This window comes from Polypterus senegalus, chromosome 2 (assembly GCF_016835505.1).
Source record: "Polypterus senegalus isolate Bchr_013 chromosome 2, ASM1683550v1, whole genome shotgun sequence".
NCBI classification, from domain to species: Eukaryota; Metazoa; Chordata; class Cladistia; order Polypteriformes; family Polypteridae; genus Polypterus; species Polypterus senegalus.
Genome location: NC_053155.1, coordinates 319301307 through 319319480, shown reverse-complemented (window position 1 = coordinate 319319480; position 18174 = coordinate 319301307). Strand labels below are relative to the sequence as shown.

General features: G+C 44.8%; 1 protein-coding gene across 10 annotated transcripts in view; it reads left to right on the top strand.

Annotated features, from left to right (window-relative positions):
- Window positions 1-18174, top strand: part of stxbp5l (syntaxin binding protein 5-like) — a 565552-nt gene that overhangs the window by 255269 nt on the left and 292109 nt on the right. For all 10 annotated transcript variants that reach the window (XM_039745949.1, XM_039745947.1, XM_039745945.1 and 7 more), the window contains exon 5: window positions 8855-8989. In XM_039745949.1, the coding sequence (XP_039601883.1) occupies window positions 8855-8989 (135 nt within the window). The remainder of the gene's footprint in view (window positions 1-8854; window positions 8990-18174) is intronic.

Below are 18174 nucleotides of genomic sequence, written 5' to 3'. Positions count from 1 at the left end.
TTGTCATTTGCATGTTATTGATAATAAGGAGCAATTCAAATAGCTGTTTTAGACAAAATTAAGCAATAAGGGCTCAAAATCACTAAAGTGAAGCAGAAGTGTTACTTTAGCAGTAAGTGCTTTTTATTAAGCAACTGGGTTGGAGCAAAAACCTGCAGCCACTGCGGCTCTCCAGGACCGTGACTGAGGACCCCTGTCTTAGAGTCATCTGTTGTCTTATCCGCTATATTCCTCTCCAACTGGCAGATTTGTGGACAATTAAATTTTATGCCAGTTAACGTAAAGAATTACACATAGGAAGTAAAAATGGGAGGTTTGAATACACAATGAGAGGTGTGAAAATCGAGAGTCCACCTTATGAGAAGGACTGAGGAGTCGTAGAGGACTCTAAGCTATCAAATGACAGCCAGCGTTCAGAAGCCATTAAGAAGGCTAACAGAATGTCAGGTTATATAGCGCCTTGATGTGTGGAGTACAAGTCACAGAAGGTTCTGCTCAAGTCTTTATAACACACTGGTGAGGCCTCATCTGGAACAAGCTGGTGATGTTTGCAGATGATACCAAGATAGGTGGATTAGCAGACAATTTGAAATCCATTATATCATCACAGAGGGACTTGAACAGCAGACAGGCTTGGGCAGATTTGTGGACGATGAAATTTAATGTCAGTAAATGTAAAGAATTACACATAGGAAGTAAAAGTGTGAGGTTTGAATACACAATGGGCGGTCAGAAAATTGAGAAGGATTTAGGAGTCATAGTGGACTATCGACTTCCAGACTTCCAGACAGTGTTCAGAAGCCATCAAGAAGGCTAACAGAATGTCAGGTTATATAGCGCCTTGACGTGTGGAGCACAAGTCACAGGAGGATCTGCTCAAGCTTTATAACCCACTGGTGAGGCCTCATCTGGAGCCCTCTGTGCAGTTTTAGTCTCCAGGCTACAAAAAGGACATAACAGCACAAGAGAAGGTCCAGAGAAGAGCAACTAGGCTGCTTCAAGGCTACAGGGGGTGAGTTATGAGGAAAGATTAAAAGAGCTGAGCCTTTACAGATGATGAAGAGGAGACCTGACTGAAGTGTTTAAAATTATGAAGGGAATTAGTCCAGTGGATCGAGACGATGACTTTAAAATGAGTTCATCAAGAACATTGGGACATTGTCATAATCTTGTTCAGGGGAAATGTCCACACAAACATCAGGAAGTTTTTCCTCACACTGAGCACCACAGACACCTGGAATAAGAGATCAGGTTGCGTGACAGGCAGGAGGACTTTAGGGAGCCTTTAAAACGTGACTTGATGCTATTTGGGTGGAATGAAGTGGAGAGGAACGTCAAGGTGTGTTGGGCTGAATGGCCCGTCCTTGTCCGGAATTGTTCTAATGTCCTACACTTTCATGAATAAAAGTTTGTCACTTCCTGACTTGTTATGGGAGAAAGTGAAAAGGCACCCAGCAGTCTGTCTTGTTGGATGTCCTCTCCCTGATGTGTCACTTATCCATTTTGTTCTGTTGGTCTCCTGCAGGTTTTGAGCTCCTTTTCTCTCCACCTGTCACTTCTGTCACTTGACATGGTGAATCTATTGGCAAACACGGCCAGCATCTACCCTTCTGTAATGTGGTGCCTTTCATATCCATCTAATAAAATAATGAATTTTAGCCCCCCGATATCCTCCTTAATGTTGGCCCTCATGTTCTCATACGTTCTATGATTCACTTTGCAGTTATTCGTCTTATATGTCTTCCTCGTCTGTTTTTTCTTTTTTAACTCTTTATTAACCCACTGCAGACTCTTTTACATTTCCTATTAATTCCAATTGTAGGTCTGTATCTGTCCTGCATTACCTGTCCCACACTTAACAGTTTATCCCAGTGTGTCCTGTTTTTCCACTTCTGCTCAAAATTTGCCCCACCAAAGTTTAACTTAACAATTTTAGTCTTTGCATCCGCACTCTTACAAAATACTGAGAATTGTATGATATCATGGTCACCTGACCTTAGTGGTCCCATCACCTCTACCACCTCAATTCTATCCTGATTATTACAGAATACTAAATCCAGACAGGCCTCACCCCTCATTGGTGTGTCACTGATGACGTCTAAAGACTCTGCTCTTGTGCGCCTCCACATGGCTGACGGACAAATTGGTTCAGTAAATTGTTGAATGAGGGAGAGTGCCTATGTAAGTGGGTGGACATTGGCATCCTATCCAGGATTTGCTCTTGTGTCGCACCCAATGGCACTAAAAGGGGCTCAGGTTGCCTGCAAGAGTGTAAAATTGGACTAGGTGAGTAATGAATAGAAGGATGGGTGGATGGATGGATGGATGGATGGATGGATGGATGGACGGACGGACAGATGGATGGATGGACGGTAATTGCTAAATAAGAAGGTGTTGGTAGGCTCATAAATGTTTGAAATGTGGGACTCTTCTAATTAAGTCCACGAACACCCTGAAAGTCTGAACATCCAAATTGTAGTCTGAAACTCTGAAAAGAAAATGTTTAATTTTTTTTTTAGGGTTACAAATTAATTAATTGTAGATTAATGCATTTGCAAGAAAATCCTGGAGCAGAATCCCAGAAAATGCACACACAGACAGGACTGGGCAGCCATGGACTGTGACTGCTCTGTGTGATGGGCGGGGCTTGACACTTGATTGGCAGAGTTATTGGCTGGGGCTTGAAGCTTAAGTGTCAGTGGAATGGGTGGAGCTTAATGGTTGAGTATTAGCAGGATGTGATAGGATGGAGGCTTGAGTAGCAGCAGAATGGGCGGAGTTACAGTAGATGCTGACACAGGGCCATCACAGCTGTAGCATTTATAAGGGGCTTAATCTGTCCCCCCCACCCCCACTGCCCAATAATTCCATTAGTTCTACAAGTATGTAAGGTGGAAGTGCAGGAAGGGGGTCAAGTGGGACGGGGAGGGGGTTTCTCCCTGATGTATCACAGGGACTGGACACCTGAGGTTAGGGGCTACAACCCAGGAGGCCCCCCATAATAACACCGATGGGCTGAGACAGCCTAGAGGTTTGAGTGGAAGTGGGGAAGGTGGGGATACACAGTTGAGTGTCAGCAGGTTGGTCAGCGCTGGGTACTTGATTGGCAGCAGGTGGAGTGGGGCTAAATGCTTGAGTGGCAGCAGGGTGGCTATGGGTTGATGCTACCGTGGCAGTTGCCTGTCTGGCAAGGGAGGGATGCACATCCTTAAAATCTGGAGAATTTAGGAAATACAACCCTGTGTGGTTGATGGCACCATGATAAGCTCTGCCCCCTTGAACTGTGAGGATAAGTGGGTGCTCAGATGTCCCATCCAGGGTTGGTTCTTGTCTTGTGCCCAGTGACACAGGGGGAGGCTCTGCCTAAACTTTATAGATGAACTAAGTGGGTTAGGAAATGGATGAGAGGATGGTTGAGTTCAGCAAATCGTTGCCTATGTGAGTGAGCGGGTAGGCGGGCACCGGCACCCCGTGTGGTTGATGATACCATGATAAAGCTCCTTGACCTGTTAAGTCACCTGAGTGGGTGCTTGCACTGTATGCCCCATCCCAGGGTTGGTTCTTGTCTTGTGCCCAGTAAGAGGCAGGGCTAAACTTTACAGTTGAGCTAAATGGGTTAGGAAATGGGTGAGAAGATGGCTGGTTTCAGTAAATCATTGAGTGAGCAGGCAGGCGGGCGGGCACTGACACCCCGTGTGGTTGATGGCGCCATGAAAAGCTCTGCCCCCATGAACATCTGTAAGGATGAGTGGGTGCTCGGACATCCCATTCAGGGTCGGTTCTTGTCTTGTGCCCAGTGACACAGGGGGAGGCTCAGGCTAAACATTACAGTTCACCAAAGTGGGTTAGGAAATGGGTGAGAGGATGGTTGGGTTCAGCAAATCGTTGCCTATGTGAGTGAGCAGGCAGGCGGGCACTGGCACCCCATGTGGTTGATGGTGCCATGGTAAGCCTCCTTGAACTGTTAAGTCACCTGTGAGGATGAGTGGGTGCTGGGATGCTCCATCCAGGGTTGGTTCTTGTCTTGTGCCCAGTGACGCAGGGGGAGACTCGGGCTAAACTTTTCAGTTGGATCAAGTGCCTTAGTAGGTGGGTGGATGTGCCCTATGTGCGAGAGTGGGCACTGGTGCCTCATCTAGGCCTGGTTCTTGCCTTTGGGCTAATGATGCCATGATAAGCTCAACTCCCTGAACTCTTATTTTGGGATCGAGTCGTCAGTGAGGGTCAGCGGTGTTTGGCAGAGCGGGTGCTCCGGCGTCCCACCCGGGGTCGGTTCCTGCCTTACAGCTGATGTACTGAGGTTCTGTAATGGAGGGAGCCCGCTGAGACGGAGCGTGAGCGAATGTTACAAACCTGGACGCCTCTTCTCTGCCTTTTATTTTTTATTTAATAATTTATTTCTTTTTTTAAACCAGACTCTACGCCCAAGTAATTTTGCAGCCTGTCAAACGCTGACATGAACAAATGTGCGCGCGGTGAATTACAAAACAATAAAAGAGATACGCCTGCACTTTTGTGCTACGGCCCGCATGCTCGCGGCGTTTTAATTTGATAGTAATTGCTTTTAATTTCAGTCTTTTTGCTGCACGAGCAGAGGACGTTGAACTTTGCTCCAGGCGTGATTTCTTTCTGTCGCTGCAAAAATATAAAATAAATAAATAAACAGAAGCGAAGTGTGACCCTCGCCGTACAGTAACCGCAATTTCCCGCGGTCACAGTGCTTTCCGTCGCGCCTCATTAGTGCTGGGAATTTCTGTATTAATAGGCTTAGAGCTCATCACGAAGGCCGTTAATATTTAGTTGAGAGTGTTAGAAACACGCCGCGATGGCAGAAGGCAAATTGCTTTCGATGGCTGGAATGTGACTCGGTTTGACGGGAAGGTGAAGCACGCGCCGCCGCCGCCGCCGGGGATGAAGCTAAAACACGGTGAGGTGGTCTGACCTCCCGGCGCTCGTCTGCTGCCACCGTCGTCTTGGTGGGGGATTTGTTAAGAGCTAACTGGGCATTGTGACCTCGAAATGAAAGACAAATAAGTCACAATTAGTCACTGAAGGATGGGGCTCACCGGCGAGGGACAAATCAAAAAGTGAAAAGCCAAAAGAAATCACAGGTGAAAACAGAAGAAGAAAGGGCCCTAAAATGAACGTCAAAAAGCCCATGCGGTCTGGGACCCGTCTCAGTAACGGTGTGGACCCTTTCGAAACCTAAAAAGAAACGATTATCTGGGTGTCCCTGGAAAAGGATTATAAGTCTCACATATACAGTATGTGCATTACTGAGATGGAGACAAAAAACTGAGAATATCTCGACAGAAAACAGAAAAGCTCTGCACAGGCAGGACTGGAATGAAAGGAGGGTGTGGGCGTGGCTGAATGCTTGAGGGGCAGAAGGCTAGGCGGGGCCACAGACTTGAGTGACAGTGAGCTGAGATCTGCTAGAGGCTTGAGTGGCAGAACGCTAGGCGGAGCTGAAGGATTGACTGGCAGCAAGCTGAAGCGGTCCAGAGGCTTACGATGCAGAGAGCTAAGCAGGGCTTGAGGTTTGAGTGGCGGAAGGCTGAGTGGAGCCAGAAACTTGAGTGGTAGAAGACTAGGCAGAGCCGGAGGCCTCAGTGCAAGAAAGGTGGAATGGGTTACAACAGGGGTGGGCAAAGTCAATCCTGGAGGGCCGTGGTGGCTGCAGGTTTTTGATCCCACCCAGTTGCTTAATTAGAAAGCAATTCTTGCCAATAATTAAACGTCATGGCTTGTTAGTGCTTTAACTCTGCCATGTCAGGTAATTCTCATATCCTAGATTTTCTTCCCCTTTCTAAGGATATCATCCAAATGATTTGAAGTCTAAAACGGAGGAGTAATTCTCAGTCCTTCACTTTTTTTTCTTCCAAGTATTTAATTAAACCAAATAGTGCATGATAAAAGCACAGGTGTCAATGGTAACGAGCTAAATGGAGAACTGCTGCTTTCTTTAGTCATTTGCTAATTGTATTGCTAATAAGGAGCAATTAAAATCCAAGAATACGGCGGTTTAAGACTAAAATAAGCAATGAGAGTTCAAAATCTTAACGAGCGAGTCAATTAAAATGAAGCAGAAGTGTCACTTGAGCAATAAGTGCTTCTTATTAGGCCATTGGGTTAAAACAAAAACCCGCAAGCACTGCAGCCCTCCAGGAACCACTTTGCCCAACCCTGGGTTAGAAGCTTACGTGGCAGAAGGAAAGGTGGAGCCATAGACATGAGTGGCAGCCATTTGGGATCTGATAGAGGCTTGGGTGTCAGAACGCCTAGGCGGAGCTAAAGGTTTGAGTGACAGGTGGCTGGGTGGGGTTAAAGGCTTAAGTGGCAGAGGGCTAGGCGAGGCCAGAGATTTGAGTGGCAGTGAGCTTACATCTGCTAGAGGGTTGGGTGTCAGAACACTAGGCGGAGCTGATGGCTTGAGTGACAGATGGCTTGATGGGGCTAGAGGTTTAAGATGCAGAGAGCTAAGCAGGGTTTGAGTGGCGGAAGGCTAGGTGGAACCAGAGGCTTCAGTGGAAGAAAGGTGGGACGGGTTAGAAGCTTATGTGACAGAAGGAAGGGTGGAGCCAGAGAGTTGAGTGACAGTGAGCTTGGATCTGCTACAGGATTGGACGTCAGAATGCTAAGCAGAGCTGATGGCTTGAGTGACAGATGGCTTGATGGGGCTAGAAGCTTACATGGAAGAAAACTAGGCGGGGCCACAGACTTGAGTGACAGTGAGCTGAGATCTGCTAGAGGCTTGAGTGGCAGAACGCTAGGCGGAGCTGAAGGATTGACTGGCAGCAAGCTGAAGCGGTCCAAAGGCTTACGATGCAGAGAGCTAAGCAGGGCTTGAGGTTTGAGTGGCGGAAGGCTGAGTGGAGCCAGAAACTTGAGTGGTAGAAGACTAGGCAGAGCCGGAGGCCTTAGTGCAAGAAAGGTGGAATGGGTTACAACAGGGGTGGGCAAAGTCAATCCTGGAGGGCCGTGGTGGCTGCAGGTTTTTGATCCCACCCAGTTGTTTAATTAGAAAGCAATTCTTACCAATAATTAAACGTCATGGCTTGTTAGTGCTTTAACTCTGCCATGTCAGGTAATTCTCATATTCTAGATTTTCTTCCCCTTTCTAAGGATATCATCCAAATGATTTGAAGTCTAAAACGGAGGAGTAATTCTCAGTCCTTCACTTTTTTTTCTTCCAAGTATTTAATTAAACCAAATAGTGCATGATAAAAGCACAGAGGTGTCAATGGTAACGAGCTAAATGGAGAACTGCTGCTTTCTTTAGTCATTTGCTAATTTTATTGCTAATAAGGAGCAATTAAAATCCAAGAATACGGCGGTTTAAGACTAAAATAAGCAATGATGCCTTAGTGGGATGGGTTAGAAGCTTATGTGACAGAAGGAAGGGTGGAGCCAGAGAGTTGAGTGACAGTGAGCTTGGATCTGCTACAGGATTGGACGTCAGAATGCTAGACAGAGCTGATGGCTTGAGTGACAGATGGCTTGATGGGGCTAGAAGCTTACATGGAAGAAAACTAGGCGGGGCCAGAGACTTGAGTGGCAAAAGGCTGGGATCTCCTAGAGACTTGGGTGGCAGAACACTAGGCGGAGCTGAAGGTTTGAGTGACAGAAGGCTGGGTGGGATTAGAGGCTTAAGTGGTAGAGGACTAGGCGGGCCCAGAGATTGAGTGGCAGTGAGCTTAGATCTGCTAGAGGATTGAGTGGCAGCAAGCTGAAGTGGTTTAGAGGCTTAAGATGCTGAAAGCTAAGCAGGGCTTGAGGCTTGAATGGCAGAAGTATAGGTGGAGCCAGAGGCTTCAGTGGAAGAAAGGTGGGATGGGTTAGGACCTTACATGGGTGAAGCCAGAGACTTGAGTGGCAGCCATTTGGGCCACAGACATCAGTAACAGTCAGCTGGGGTCTACTTCAGGCTTGGGTGTCAGAACATTAGGCAGATGTGAAGTCTTGATTGGCAGAAGGCTGGGTGGGGCTAAAAGGTTAATTGGCAGAAGGTTAGGCGGGGCCAGAGACTGAGTGGCAGCAGGCTGGGATCTGCTAGAGGGCTGGGTGTCAGAACACTAGGCGAAGCTGAAGTCTTGATTGGCAGAAGGCTGGGAGGGGCTAGAGACTTAAGTGGAAGTGAACTTAGATCTGCTAGAGGCTTGAGAGGCAGAAGGCTGGCTGGGCTATTGGCTTGGGTGGCAGTGAGCTGGGAGCTCCTAGAGACTTGGGTGGCAGAATGCTAAGTGGAGCTGAAAGTCTGAGTGGCAGAAGGCTGGGTGGGGCTAAAGGCTTAAGTGGCAGAAGGTTAGGAGGTGCCAGAGACTTGAGTGGCAGTGAACTTAGATCTGCTGGAGGCTTGAGTGGTAGAAGGCTGGCTGGGCTATAGGCTTGAATTGGAGCATGTTGGAATGGTCCAGAGGCTAAAGAAGCAGAAGGTCCTTGGCTTCCTTGATAACGCCATCTTTGAGTGTAAGTTGTTGTTTAATGGCTAGCAGGGTGGACAGCAAGAGCTTACGGGAAGAGAAGTAAAGGAGGTGAAGGAGGCCCTTCATGATGTTCTGAGATGTGGCAGAGCCAAAGGATGCTGTGTTGAATTTTAGGTGGAATCCTTTGGTTAGAACCCTGTGACAATGGCACATGTACAAAAACAACTAGATGGTTAGAGGGGCAAGTTGTAGAGCAAATGGCATTAAAAAGCAGGTTTGATAAGAAAGGAAGAAGAGGAGTAAGAGAGGAAGAACAGGGGTGTTGCACCGTCTTCAAAGAGGTTTTCAAAAAGGAGAAATGAAGATTAGAGAGGTGGGCCGGTATGGATTGCCCAGTCATGAGTCTTTCTGTGTCTTCTTTCTTACAGGATCACCTTCTGTCATCTCCCGTTCCAGAGCAAATGGCTGTATGTGGGCACAGAAAGGGGAAACACGCACATCGTGAACATCGAGTCCTTTGTCCTCTCAGGATACGTCATCATGTGGAATAAGGCAATAGAACTGTGAGTATCCTGCACAAATCATTCACGCCTTCTCTAGTGAAGACCATCCCAGAGCTGGAGGTGCTGATGTTTCCATGTTTGGACGCTGTGAGTGCTATGACCTAGAGAGTTCCATAAAAGTCCTGAACAACGACTCAAAGTGTCCACTAGAGGCAAAAATAAAAGATGGAAAACCCCAGGCAGTCAGAAACGAGGGCAACAAAGACTTCAGAACCCTGAGAAACTTAACAACTAGCGCTGGCAGGTTTAATCATCACAGTACATGGCTGTGCCACTAGGGGGCTGCACCTCCTGCTATGTTTTTATTTCAACAGCACCTTTTAGCAGGTGACAGGCTGGTGTAGGGGATGGTGCTAATGAGTGACCGGGGTTTAAATTCTGCAGCCTACTGCTTTCACTTACGAGTCTGCACATTCTCCAGATCCGGAGTTTCTCCAGTCACATCACAAAGATTTGCTTGTTTTATTCAATTCAACTCAATTCAGTTTCTTTTTGTATAGCACCCTTCACTAGTTCTCAGGTGTAATGCACAAAGGAGTTTGAGCCTGGCTGGCGTAAATGGAGCCTGGCAATGCCTGTCCATTCATGACATGTTGAACAAGGTGGCCCCAAAGGGTGGCTCAGCTGGCATCCCATTCTGGATTGGCTCCTCCTTTACTCTTGAGGTGTGAGCTTTAGAAAATGATAACAATCTGGACGAGAGCAGGCCAGTGAGCCCAGCAGAGGTTGGCGCTCTTATCCACTTCATCCTTCTAAAATGACATCAAGCTGAGTTTTGAAAGACCCTAAAGTCCTCCTGCCAGCATTCACTTTATAGAGCCGGAGATGTTGGGAAGATCAATGGAGCCCTGAAAAATGTCACTTTGAAGAACTGTAGAAAAAATGGAGTGGCCAGCCACTTGGTATTTTACTTTCTAGCCCCCCCCACCGGGTATCTAGCTATCTATTATACAGTGCCTTTCACTCTATCTATCTATCTATCTATCTATCTATCTATCTATCTATCTATCTATCTATTATATAGTGCCTTTCACTCTATCTATCTATCTATCTATCTATCTATCTATCTATCTATCTATCTATTATATAGTGCCTTTCACTCTATCTATCTATCTATCTATCTATCTATCTATCTATCTATCTATCTCTATCTATCTATCTATCTATCTATCTCTATCTATCTATCTATCTATCTATCTATCTATCTATATCTATATAGTGCCTTTCACTATCTATCTATCTATCTATCTATCTATCTATCTATCTATCTATCTATCTATCTATCTATCTATATCTGTCAGCACTTATTATATAGCGCCTTTCATATCTATTGATCATATCGCACTGTCTCCAAGTGGACAGCGCACGCGTCTTATCTTCGCCTTCCATTTGCCATCATGTTGCAGCGCCACCCACTGGCCATCACGAAAGCTCAGCGTTCCCTGAGGACTTCCCGACTCTTTATTTTGCTCCGACTCGCCACATTTCCATTTTCTGAATTTTCAGGAAGCGGCGGCTCGTTCGAAGTGCAGTCGCTTAGCAAATGACACGGGATCGAATGCCACATCTCATAAGCATCCAATTTAATAAGCCCCGCCAGCGGTAAGAGCTGACCCCGACAGGTGGGGAGGGCCGTCACCCCCATCAGCCGCGCGTGTCAGCAGAGAATTACCGTCCACCGCGATAAAAAAAAAAGGAGAAGCAGACATGAGCCGCTAAGCTTCATCAAGATTGTGTCAGTCAGGGCCGCCGGCGGGATTTATTTAACGGCCCGCTCGCTGTTTGCGTTACCTGCGCTTCATTTTGTGCTCATCGGCTTCTCCGCGGCTAAAACACAAACAACAAGATGGCTTAAAGCGGGACACTCAGTGTGGCGCCGGGAAACAAAAACAGCGAATTCGAGCGACTTAGTCGCAATTTTTACAGCAGTCGCCTCAGGTTTGGACGGCCGGACGACATCATAAAGGAGCCGCCTGTCGGGTCAGATCAGCGTCCCCTCCCTCCTTTGGTGCCAGTTCGGGTCTCCTGGAATGTGCTGGCACTCGCTTTTGTAGCGGACTGAGTGGGGGCGTATGGCACAGCAGACTGGGCATTGGAATGAAGCACAGGGATGCCAGTTCAACTTCTGACGTGTGATGCTTACTGAATACTTTCAACAATTTCCTAAATGGAAAGGCGCTATATAAAAGTCTTTCAGTCACAAACAAAATTATTTGTGTAATCTGGATCATGTCAGTTAACACATCGCTGACATGAAGAAATATTTACTGAGCAATGGACCTGTAAAGCACATTGGCTCAGTCACCCAAATAGAAAGGCGCTATATAAAATCACATAGTTAAATTTTCATCATAAACTCGCAGCAGGGCTCTCAGTAAGTGACTAAACCTGACAGAGGTGACACTGCTGGAGCAGAAGACGGAGTACTGAAGCAGCACGAATAGTGAGCTTTACAGAAAGGCACTATATATATATATATAAGTCACATTTTCCCCGTCAACAATCTCTGTGACCCTTCGCAAGTCGCTTACCCTCACAGAAATCCCATTTTACAAACATGAAGGAAGCTTTGCAATTCTGTACCTTAAGAACCTTTTATGTTGTTTCCTTGATGTAAAGGCGCTATATAAAAACCATACCAGTCAAAAGCAGAACCCACACCTTGGACTACATACCTGTGTGACGCTGAGCAAGTCAATGAACGTCTGTACTGCAGTACCGAGATTCAGAAGCATTTATTTAATGATGCACTTTGGAATCATTGTCTGAAAGGAAAGGCGCTATATAATGTCAAAGATAATAAATATCACAGCATCATGAGTTCCACTTCCATCACAAGCTGAACCCCATGAACTGCTAATGTGACCCTGGACTGGTCAGTCAGCTCAGACATCCCATTACTGAGTTGTGTTAACAGTTATTCAATAAAGGTGCTATATAAGCTTACAATCTTACACTTCCATTGTAAACTCTCAGTGTGACACTGAGATTTATTTACTAACAGACTTGTGAAGCACGTTGGGTTATTTTTCTCAATGGAAAGGCGCTATATGGACTCCCAGCTCCCACTGTCAACCACCAGTGTGACTCCGAGGTAATCACTAGACCTGAATGAGGTCACACTGCACTGTATGACGAGGAGCGGCAGTGCTCTGTATTGTACGTGTCAAGCAGCCTGAACAGTGTGCTTTGTAGAAAGGCGCTATATATAATCACATGATCACAGGTCACACCCCTCGCATGGACATTTTGTCTGATCCTAGACGGGCCGGTTAGCCCAGACATCACAATAATTAAATCTGGAAACATTTACTGTTAAACACACCAGTAAAGCAGGTTGGATTAGTCCTCTAAATAGAAAGGCGCTATATAACATCAGAGGTTTCCGTTTTATTGTATACTCTATTCCCAGTGTGGCTCCAAGTTAAACCAGTAGACCTGACTGAGGTGACCCTGTACAAATATGAAAGGGACTATTCGATATTGAATATATGACACACAATGAATGAGAGGCGCTATATAATGATCACAGGCTGAACCTCCACCACCATGAAGTGCCCATGTGACTCTGGACCGGTCAGTCAGGTCAGACATCACATTACTGAGGTGTGTTAACATTTATTCAAGAATGGACATAATGATAAGGCGCTATATAAGCTTACAGTACTGCACTTCCATTGTAAACTCTCAGTGTGACTCTGAGTAAGTCTCTTAACCTGTGAAAGCATAAAGAAGAAGAGCATTCATGAATGAACCTGCGAAGAAGTCTGAATAGTGTGCTTTATAGAAAGGCGCTATATAAAATCACATGATCACAGGTCGCTCCTCTTACATGGCAGGCCGGTTATCCCAGACATCACAATTCTGAAGTTTGGAAAACTTTTACTCAAAAACAGACCAGTAAAGCCGGTTGGATCAGTCCTCTTATTAGAAAGGCGCTATATAACATCAGAGGTTTCCATGTTATTGTATACTCTATTCCCAGTGTGGCTCCGAGTTAAACCAGACTGAGGTGACCCTGTACAAATATGAAAGGGACTATTCGATATTGAATATTTGACACAATGAATGAAAGGCGCTATATAATGATCATATGATCAGAGGCTGACCTCCCCCCGCTCTCCCACCATGAACTATCCATGTGACCCTGGACCGGTCAGTCAGCTCAGACGTCACATTACTGAGGTGTGTTAACATTTATTCAATAAAGGCGCTATATAAGCTTACAGCATTACACTTCCATTGTAAACTCTCAGTGTGACTCTGAGTAAGTCGCTTAACCTGTGAAAGCATAAAGCAGAAGAGCATTCATGAATGAACCCGTGAAGAAGTCTGAATAGTGTGCTTTATAGAAAGGCGCTATATAAAATCACATGATCACAGGTCGCTCCTCTTACATGGTAGGCCGGTTATCCCAGACATCACAATTCTGAAGTTTGGAAAACATTTACTCAAAAACAGACCAGTAAAGCCAGTTGGATTAGTCCTCTAAACAGAAAGGCGCTATATAACATCAGAGGTTTCCATTTTATTGTATACTCTACTCCCAGTGTGGCTCCGAGTTATTCGCTAGGCCTGTCTGAGGTGACCCTGTACAAATATGAGAGGGACTATTCGATATTGAATATATGACACACAATGAATGAGAGGCGCTATATAATGATCACATGATCACAGGTTGGACCCCTCACATGGACTGTTTGTCTGATCCGTGGCAGGCTGGTTATCCCAGACATCACAATACTGAAATTATTGAAATTACTCAAAAACAGACCAGTAAAGCAGGTTGGATTAGTCCTCTTATTAGAAAGGCGCTATATAACATCAGAGGTTTCCGTTTTATTGTATACTCTACTCCCAGTGTGGCTCCGAGTTATTCGCTAGGCCTGTCTGAGGTGACCCTCTATAAATATGAGAGAGAGTATTCAATATTGAGGCACTATGAATAGAAAGGCGCTATAAAAAATCAAATAGCCACGGGTTCAAATTTCAGTGCACATTCCCTCTGTGCCCCTAAATAAGCTGCTCAATCTCAGAGAGGCCACATTTTACAAATATAAGTTGGAATATTCAGTTTTGTACATAGGAAGCTCAATAGAAAGTGTGCTTTATAGAAAGGCGCTATATAAAGATCACATGGTAACAAGCTGAAGCCCCCCCTGCCATGAACTGCTTTTTTCTTGTTCTCTGAACGCCTGTTGACCCCAATATTAAATTACTGAGATATGGAAATTGTTGCTCAATATTGGACCACTCAAGTACATTGGATTCATGGAAAGGCGCTATACAGTTACCCCCATCCCACCCCCCAAAAAAAAACAGTGTCAGCTGGGGCTCTCATACCGCATGGGCAGGCCAATAATTGTCCCGTGCCGCACATTGGATCCATGCTTTGTCCTGACTGGTGTTATACACTGCACACATGACAGGGAGACTAAGAGGTCAAAGGTTGAGACCCCCAGGATGGGACTAACTGCTGACTCTCTGCTGCCCCTGGTGGTCCCCTCCATTAGGAGAATTCATATTAACCCCCAAAGTCAGGTCTTCTCCGAGACATTAAAGGCTTTGACTTTTTTTTTTTACATGTAATTTATGAACAGTCAGAAGTTGCGCCCCCTGGTGCTCAGAAATGGAACTAACAGCCCACGTGGGGGATTAACAAAAGGGCTAGCGTGGTGGGTGCTGAAGCTGTGGGACATTAAACTGTAACACTTCCTGGGTTCTAAGCCCTACTTCATGTCACTGGAGCCGATTGTCTTTTCTTGTGGATTTGTGAGGAGCTCATAGGGTTTGTAAACCACTGAGCTTCTAGAATAATCTCTGAGCTACAGAGTGACCTCTAGTGGCCAACAGCAGCTAGAGCTTCATTGAGTAAGGAAGATTTGAAGATCTGACAGACAGATGGACAGATGGATGGCTGGAGTTTTTCCTGTGAGGACGGCGACCCCTGCAGGTAGTTAACGAGAGTGCGCCCAGCATCTCGCCTCCCGTTCATTTAATAACATGTGCTGTGACACCCTCGCCCTCCACTCGAGTAGGTGACGTTCTGTGCCGTCCTCACTTTAATCGCTCCTGGCATTCTGTCTCGCCATTTCCCACTGCGTTTAGCAAAGCTGTCAATGTTATCTGATCACAAGCCGAAGAGAGACGCACCTGCTGTCAACCAAATCAGTGCTGCCAGGGAACAGCAGGACTGTCACCGAGGAACACAAATAGACACAAACTGTCACTGGCACCTTAGGTGTGCCTGACTTGACCAGCAGCTCCAGGCCACACTGACAAAAGAAAAGGAAAAATCTGAAGGTCCACGTGAGACAAAACTACAATGGCCATCTGGGACTGACTGCCAGGCTAAGAACATGAGAGTGACGAGCTCAGGGGACAGACAGGGATGTGAGGGTGACACGTGGGAGAGACACACGCCATGTCTTAGGGTGAGAGAGAAGACCACCCAGGCCATCGGGCTCATTGGGAGAGGATTAGGAGACACCGGACACGTCACTGTCACTTAAGACATACAGGCTGTGACGTTGTAAAAGGTGCTGTGTGACATTAATAGATGTGAGAGACGCTGTGTGACAGAGGGACAGACAGGAACGACACCACATTAAAGAGATGGATATGAAAGGCACTAAAGAAGATAGATAGATAGATATGAAAGGCACTATATAATAGATAGATAGACAGATAGAGAGATAGATATGAAAGGCACTATATAATAGATAGATAGATAGATAGATATGAAAGGCACTATATAATCGATAGATAGATAGATAGATAGATAGATAGATAGATAGATAGATAGATATGAAAGGCACTATATAATAGATAGATAGATAGATAGATAGATAGATAGATATAAATGAAAGGCACTATATAATAGATAGATAGATAGATAGATAGATAGATAGATAGATAGATAGATAGATAGATAGATGTGAAAGGTGCTGTGTAATGGAGTGAGCACATCTACTGCTCATATGCTCTTCATCCTCCACTCTTCCTCATTGACCTAATGGTTAAACGTGAATCCACAATTTCTAATTTCTTGAAGACGTTTTGATTATTCATAGACTTTATATTAAGAATCAGGTGTTAATTTCAAGGTGTAATTTTACTTGAATTTACATTTTTTGCCACGCTACATCATCAGAGTAAATCCCAGACCATCACTTGTCTGAAGCCTCATTACTAATGGACCTCCAGTCATCAGACATGAAGTTAATTACAGCATAGAATTGTCGCCCCCAACTATTTTTTGCCATTGGATAATTGAAACGTAATTGGCTAAAAAATGACATTCAGATGCTTTGTCAAAAAGACAGCTGGACGTCTCCAAGAAGACATTAAAAAGTGCTTTACTGGCACTGAATAACTAATTAAGACAGATCTACGCTCGCCATGCTGCACGGGCAGATCACAGAAGACGAATGTCAGGCTGGGCACAAGGACCAAATATCTGGTGGGCAGACAGCGAGCGGAGCCCCCCAGCTCTCCTAGTGGTCAGCGGCTCTCTCTTATAGTCTCCATTCTTTGGTCTTGTGTCACAAGCACAGGTCTATACTGACCAAGCCTGCCTTGTCACAGTATGTCACTGCTGAATGTACTCTTTGTAACTGAAATTCAGGGGGCACATGCCTGTGAAAAAGACATCCAAAATACCCTCAGCATTTGCACAGAAGCCCACCCACATATTACACTGTAGTAGTAATGCTGCCACATGTTCAGGGTAAAGTTGGGCTGTTCTCAGGATCAGATTAGCCACTCCTCTTTTAATTAGCATAAATCTACACCCACATATTAAAGTGCTTCTGAAATAGTCATTTGAATAAGATTAAGCACGCCCCTTTTAATTAGCATGAATCTACACTCCATCCACATATTTAACTACATTTTAAAGTCATAATGCACAGCAGGTTAGCCACGCCCATTGTAATGAACATCCATCTATAATCGCGCCTTCCATTGTTTTTTGATTCGTATTATGGATCTGATTAGCCACGCCCCTTTTTAGTTGTATGAATGTACGTACAGCCACGTATTCAACTTCTCACTGTAGTATTTGTATTTTCATGTGTGGCACCTTGTGGATCAGATAAAGCACACTCCTATTAATTAGCATAATCAACATTAACTCATTCTGCTTTTTTAGTCATTTTGCCCACCATTTTCAGTACAGCCATAAGTAATTAACATAATTTAACAGTACAAATTAAATTACTTTTTGAGTCATACTGCCAACCAGATTAACTACGCCTCTTTAATTATCATAAACATACATCTGCATATTAAACAGAATTTAGAGTCATATTGTGGATCATATTAGCCACACATCATTTAATTTTCATAAATCACCCGCCTATTAAATGGCTTGTGTGGATAAGATTAGGCACGCCCTGTTTAATTTGCATAAATCTGTGTCCGCATATTTAACTCGTTTTTTTTTTTAAATCATGTAGAACAAATCTGACACGCCCATTTTAAGGTTCACAAATCTGCTTTCACTTACACAATACGACTCAAAGAGGAATTGGATATCTGACTAACCACACCCCATTTAATTAGCATAAATCACCATCCACACATTTAACTACTTATGCAGACCCAATTAGACACGCCCATTGTAATGAAACACATATTCAATTGTGTCTTCTGAGTGTGCCTCTGATTAGCCACGCCCCTTTTCATTTGCATGAACGCACAGCCACATATTAGACTGTTTTCAGTAGAAGCAGCGTTGCCAAGTGCACAGAGTACAGGTGAGCCATATTGTGGATCACATAAACCACGCCTCTTTTAATTAGCATATTTCCACCTCCGCATATTAATTACTGAAGGACTAATTGAGCTGCATTGCACTTCCCTTTCAATAAACTCTGGACTTGTATTTAAGGGCAAACAATGAATCTTTTATAAATTACGGATTTATTCACAAAACCAGAAACAAAAAAATCCAAAATAAGCCTCAAAAGAGTAAAATGAGACACAATGGATTTGTTCAAAAAGGGCACTCGTAAGTTTGCAAGACCCAAAATGGAGTCCTGCAATGAGAATAATATGAAAAGTGTAATAATAAAAAAAAAAGGTAAGCAAAAAAATGAACAGCGAAAACATAAAAATGGAAGAAATGATTCCCAGTCCTGAGCCTTCTCAACCAATTTAAATAGCTAGAGGGAGGTGTCAGG